Here is a 6,373-nt window from a genome sequence, read left to right as displayed (position 1 = left end):
ATCAAAGTTCCTCATCTGGCTGGGGGTTGAACTGACTTGAGGAAGAATCGACGGTGATTTAATCGGAGAATTGGAGTTCACTATCGATCTACGCTAACATCTCTGAAGATCTGGCGGTCGTATACCTCTCCAGGTAATTTGATTTTTTTTTGTATCCCGTTGAGTTGAATCTTCCATTTCTACAATGTGTGATGATCTGATCGGGGTTATCTCTTAACGATTCATGAACCGTGACATTTGGTGTTAAAATTCCTATTGATTGTTCTCTTGGTGCAAACGCTAACTGGAAGCTACTTCAGTACATAATTCTTTACTTAGTTGTCTCTCTGAGTAGGTGATGCTTGGGTAGTATATCTGAAAATAAGAATGGGCTGGCTCAGCAAGATTTTCAAAGGTTCGAATTACAGAATTGCTGAAGGCCTGTATCAGGGAAGATACAGGGATGAACACGTTTGGGAAGGGCCTTCCACTCCGGTGGTAAGTTCTTTAATATGTATTTTTAATCTTAATTTATGTCGACTCCAATATTATTATTTTTAAATTATTTATTCCCCGATAACTGCAGGAGTCCAAGTCGGATTATGATCATGACGATATTGACCACGCTATAGCGCTATCTCTTTCAGAGGAGGAGCAATGGAAGGGCAAGGCTGTTGGTGAGCAAAGTTATTTATTATTTTAATGCGCAGTATTTCCTAAAAGCACATGATATTCATGCAGATTTTTCTAACTCCATAAAAAATGAACATTCTGTACTTATGTGGTGGTAGAAAAATTTGCACGAATATCCTGTATTTTTCTCTTCCACAAGAAAAAACATTCTGATGAAATTTTCCACATTTTCTCCCCTTATATTTCTAATAGTTCTCCCATCTTGTAGGGGTAGAATATTTCATTAATCTCTCTTAATATAAAACTTCTGCAGCTTCTCTCTGAACACGTCCATATTCTCTCATTCCATCACGAAGTTTCCCTACTTCACCACTGCGGCCTATTCATAATTTCTGTTTGATCGATTAATTACTATCACTTTTAGTAAAATTGAAAGTTCATATGCATAAAAATTATTATATTTATTTTTCAGACACTGGATCTCATCTAGAGGATGATGAGCAGCTCGCTAGAGCTTTGCAAGAAAGTCTAAATGTTGAATCCCCTCCACGCGAGAATGGACATAGCCACAGTTTTCAGCCTATGCCTTTCTTTTTCTCATCGGGCATTAGGTAAAATTCTTCTCTTTTTATATCTATCTCATTCGAATGGATCTCCTTTCAATTGTATTTGTGTTTCACTCTCCGCTTTTGAGGTTGGGGAATTATTTGATATCATGGCAAGATCGGCTTTGTTTGAAAATTAGGATTATTGGTTGAGATATTCCGGTACTTTTATATGAAGAATGATGGCAGAATTTTCCTTGAGCTTTTTCCTTTTCGCTGCTCTGTTTATGATGAGAAAAACAGAGAAAATTTATGAAGTTCACAACTGTTTGAAATTCAGATAAATGTCTATTTGTTTGCATGGTCATTATCAATTAGGAATAGTAAGATAATATCTTAGGGTATATCTTTTTGAAATGAACGTTCATAACAGAATTTTCCTTGTGTTTGAAGTTTTCCCCTTTCCGTTTCCTATGCTTAAAATGAGAAAAGAGAGGTTTCTATATACGATGCTGGAAATTCAGATATGTTGCATAAAAATATGAATCTTTGCACAATGTTAATTCTTTCTAACTTTGGAATTTTTTCTGGCATTTGGTTTAATTACAGGGTCTGTGCCGGCTGCCATGCAGAGATAGACCATGGGCGCTTTCTCAGCTGCATGGGTGCTGTTTGGCACCCAGAATGCTTCTGCTGCCACTCTTGTGGCCTCCCAATCTCCGATTATGAGGTTTTAGATCGATTTTGTTGATTTTTACATTCATATTTCTTTAATTTTGAATAATGCATAATTTTTCGTTATCTTTATTGACCTCAGTTTTCAATGTCGGGGAATTATCCATACCACAAGACATGCTACAAGGAGCGTTATCATCCAAAGTGTGATGTCTGCAAACAATTTGTACGCATCAAAATTTTAGACAACCCGATAGAAATATTACTTCGCAGATTGATGGTATCTCCATTTTTTAATCCCTCTTTTTCCAGATTCCAACGAATATGGGTGGTCTTATTGAGTATAGGGCCCACCCCTTTTGGCTGCAAAAGTACTGTCCTTCTCATGAAGTTGATGGCACTCCTCGATGCTGCAGCTGCGAGAGAATGGAGGTTGGCTTTGATGTTCTTCATGATATTAGGTGGTCAAATCCTGTTTTGTCCTATTAAGTTGGAATCTCAGAGTGATATGCAGCACTTGCCCAAAAAACCTAGGGAATAAATGGCTACCCTGTGTTTATGTTAGCTTCTCTTGAGGCTTTCATGTTTGATGGGATCCCCAACCTTTGTCCGGGTATTTCTTTCATTTGTCCTTAGAGTAGTTTCCTTTTAAAGAACCCTTTAGCTGTCGGCCTCCACTGACAAGGGCAGTCAATATGTTGATTTGGCCAATTTGGCAATGGAGATCTTCCCAAAGGGGAGCACAGGTACCAAACCCTGTGAAGGGCATTTCCGTTATTTCTCCTGATAGCAATTTCCCTGTAAATAAAAACCTGTAGCTATCCCCTTCCCCTAAATTAAGAAGTTGTCAAATGGGGCTGATTCAATGAGGGAGATTTTCCCAAAGGGAGACACACGCCAATGCTTGTCATGGGTATTGCCAGCTTTTCCCCTTAGAAGAGTTTCCCTTTAAACCAACACCCGTAGCCCTTCCCAATGAAGGGCAGTCAAGAAGTTGTTGAATTGGGACAATTCAGAGAGAGGTGATCTGGGCATTTACCCATTGTTATCTTTCTATGCTTTGTATTGACCGAAGTTCTTGACTCCAAATCCTCGTTTTATGCAAAAGTATCATTTCATCAAAATGATCAGCTGTCTTTTTCAGCCACGGGACACAACTTACATCACCCTCGATGATGGGAGGAAGTTGTGCCTCGAGTGCTTGGACTCGGCGATCATGGACAACAGCGAGTGTCATCCTCTCTTACTTGAAATCCAAGAGTTTTATGAGGGACTGAACATGAAGATCACCCAGCAGGTTCCCCTGCTTCTGGTGGAGAGGCAGGCTCTCAACGAAGCCATGGAAGGAGAGAAGAGCGTGAGAATCTTTCCCAAATAATATATCTTTGCAAGATAATTGCATCATCATAATTAACGTCTTTTTCCCCAAGCAGGGACACCACCATTTACCCGAAACCCGAGGGCTGTGTCTCTCTGAGGAACAGACAGTCAGCACTGTGAGTGGCATGATACATAACTTATAAAACGTTTTATTTTATATTTTAACCCTTTTTTAAACTCGTGTCTGGGCTTCAGATTCTTAGGAGACCTCGCATTGGCGCAGGGAATCGTGCGATTGATATGATCAGAGAGCCATACAGGCTCACCCGAGTTTGTGACGTGACTGCCATTCTTATCCTCTATGGTCTCCCCAGGTACCTGCATCACCTTCATACCATTGTAACGATTGTCATCAGGAATATCCAGCTAGAGTACATTTTTTATTTATTCTTGATTATAACTATGAAAGTTTTTGTCTCTCTCCGAAAAAGAATGTGTCCGTGAAAAAAAGGGGAATCGTCCCAACTTACAGAACCAGCTGCTCTACATTTACTGAGTGAGAATATTGAGTTGACGCAATGATTACAACTGCAGATTGTTGACTGGATCTATTCTAGCTCATGAAATGATGCATGCATGGCTCCGGCTCAATGGTAACCATTAGCTCCGTATATATCTGCCCAATGAGATGATGAAACAGATCTAGACCAAATAATAACTTTCTCGATTATTATCTTTTCGTGGCAGGATTTAGAACACTCAGTCAAGAAGTGGAAGAAGGCATATGTCAGGTCCTTGCCCACATGTGGCTTGAGTCAGAGATTATGTCTGGCTCAGCATCATCATCATTACCATCATCATCATCATCATCGGCTTCTTCTTCATCTTCATCTGGACTCCCAAAGAAGGCGGCGAGATCACACTTTGAGAAGAAGTTTGGGGAGTTCTTCAAGCACCAGATTGAATCAGATACCTCACCCGCTTATGGAGATGGTTTCAGAGCTGGAAACAGAGCAGTTCTCAATTACGGCCTCAGGGCAACCCTTGATCACATCAAGTTAACTGGGAGCTTCCCTTGCTGAAGGAAATATGAGAAAATGATAGTAAATTATATACCCCGTATATAATAATTGCAAAATATGTCATTTCAACCTTTTTCCTTTTTATGTGCTGTTAGGCTCAGCATACATTGATATTGAGCCCACAATTGCATGGAAACACGAGGAGATTTGACCTCCCAATAATCCTGAAATATATATTTTTTCCTTTTTGTTTGTTCCTCTCAAAAAAGATTTTGCATATGGAATTAGTGGCCTACTGCTATTATTTCGACTCTTAATTACAACTTACGGCTCACCTACTGAGCTTTTGTTCTATCCAGTTAACCATTTAGGTGTTTACTTTTTGGATTATATAAGAGCAATAGACGCCATAGTAAACCCATGCTTACAGTTTTTTGCCAATAGTAAACCTCGTTTGGTTTTCTTTCATCTGTTCTCCTAATTTTGGACATGGCAGATTACCTTTGGCATCCAAGGTTATCTAGACATTCACATTTATCTCGTTCAATGGTACTATGGTTAATTTTCCATCGAATCTACAATTTTATTTCAATCACCAACTCAAGAAGAAAGGTCATGCAACGTTTTGCACTAAATAGTTTATGTTTCACCGTGTACCCTTATCAAGTAATTTACAAACTTTTGAAAGCGCCTTCCTTTGTTTCATGAAATATGGATGATAAATCATTGAAAAGGCATAAACAAATACACCCATGGTCACGGGTATCAATCTTAATTACTGAAAGTATGATGCTCGCTATGTCTTCAGAAATCCACCCTTTTAAGAATCTAACTGAAAAGTAGAACGGCATTTGGTTTCTGAGGTTTAGCACTGATGGATGCAAATTGCATGTTAATTTTTAATCGTCGTTGTAATTTAATTTGCATACAATCAAATAAATTTGATAAAAGATATAAACTTACTCAAATGTATAGTTAGAGTAAGGTCGTCTCCACAGGGACTGGTCATTAGAGATGTTTTTAATAATTGAGTTGTTAGTAAATAAGCTATAATAATACGAAAGATAATAAGTATAAGAACAAATAAGTAATTATCTAATTATAATATACTAAGTAAGTGGTTAGATAAATATAGAGAGATATGAAGAAGGAATAAAGAGGTAATAATAGTAATTAAGAAGTATTTATAGTAATATAAAATCACCTATAATTATAGAAGACTACTTATATAGGTAAAATATTTATTGTAGAATTAATATATGTATTTACTATGTTTTAAATTTTTCTTATACATTTTTATCTTCATTTTCTGAAGTTGAAATGCTTGTTTTAGTCGAACACTTAAGAGGTGTTCGGCCTAATGATCGAAAGGGGATCAAAACCTGAGAGATATATGATTTATTTAAATTTTATATGCCTTTTATATAGTTTGTATTGTTATTTATAGAAGAAAACAAAGATAAGGGGATATTTCTGCCGAATGCCCATGAGGTGTTTGATAGAATGCCTGATAGAGGTCGGAATAAGAGAGATTGATCTTATTCAAATTTCAAGCTTACAAAGTGTTTGTTAAAATGCCTCAAAGAAGCTGCAATACCAAATTTCAATAAAAATTGACCTCTATCAATATTGAGTCAAAACTAATGCATCCAGAGTGTGTGATTCAACCGTGGAGACTCATAAGAATACCTGAATCACGTGATTTGAAGACGAGAGTAGTGGCACCGATCGCCGCCGCCGAGCTTCGGTTTTGGAGTTCCCTTGTTCTTCTCTTCCATCCGGGTGTGAATCAAGGGACGCTCTGACTTCTCCCGGCGCCGCCCGGAGCTTCTTGAGCAGGCAGGAGGTTGTCGCAGCCCTCCTGCTACTCTCGCTGCCACCGGATGAGTCTCCTGCCGCTCTTGGATATCAATTGGAAGATGAGATAATTGGGGGCCTTCTAGCCCCCGTTAATGCATTGGGAGGTACCTCCCAGGCCGTCCGTTGGAGAGGGACAGCCCTATGTGTCCTCCCGGGCCATTGGATCGCCCAGCGGTCGCCCTTCGCCGGCCGAAAATGGCCTCCGGCCAACAGCATTGACAGCCAGGTGTGAGGGTGGACAAAAATGCCCCTGACCATTAGATTGCCTTCATCTGGGTCCAATGGCGTTGACAGCTAGGTGCCATGTGTGAGGGTCTCAGCCGTGGACCCGGATTAGTT

At 39.2% G+C, this 6,373-nt stretch overlaps 1 protein-coding gene across 2 annotated transcripts in view; it reads left to right on the top strand.

Moving 5' to 3' along the window:
• The window catches only part of LOC144711767 (LIM domain-containing protein), a 4,890-nt gene extending 468 nt beyond the window's left edge, over window positions 1-4,422 (top strand). Inside the window, exons 1-12 of one of the 2 annotated variants that reach the window (XM_078585799.1) lie at window positions 1-133; window positions 319-477; window positions 566-656; window positions 1,085-1,223; window positions 1,767-1,887; window positions 1,975-2,058; window positions 2,145-2,264; window positions 2,977-3,189; window positions 3,266-3,328; window positions 3,408-3,526; window positions 3,747-3,805; window positions 3,900-4,422. The exon at window positions 1-133 is cut by the window's left edge and continues 468 nt beyond it. In XM_078585799.1, coding sequence (XP_078441925.1) covers window positions 367-477; window positions 566-656; window positions 1,085-1,223; window positions 1,767-1,887; window positions 1,975-2,058; window positions 2,145-2,264; window positions 2,977-3,189; window positions 3,266-3,328; window positions 3,408-3,526; window positions 3,747-3,805; window positions 3,900-4,234 — 1,455 coding nt within the window. In that variant the 5' untranslated portion in view covers window positions 1-133; window positions 319-366 and the 3' untranslated portion in view covers window positions 4,235-4,422. The remainder of the gene's footprint in view (window positions 134-318; window positions 478-565; window positions 657-1,084; window positions 1,224-1,766; window positions 1,888-1,974; window positions 2,059-2,144; window positions 2,265-2,976; window positions 3,190-3,265; window positions 3,329-3,407; window positions 3,527-3,746; window positions 3,806-3,899) is intronic. The other variant, XM_078585798.1, reaches the window with a different exon arrangement.
• The last annotated feature ends 1,951 nt before the right edge of the window (window positions 4,423-6,373 follow it).

This window comes from Wolffia australiana, chromosome 14, assembly GCF_029677425.1.
Source record: "Wolffia australiana isolate 7733 chromosome 14, ASM2967742v1".
Taxonomy (NCBI): domain Eukaryota; kingdom Viridiplantae; phylum Streptophyta; class Magnoliopsida; order Alismatales; family Araceae; genus Wolffia; species Wolffia australiana.
The sequence above is the reverse complement of the archived record's forward strand: the minus strand, read 5'-3'. Positions and strand labels throughout refer to the sequence as shown.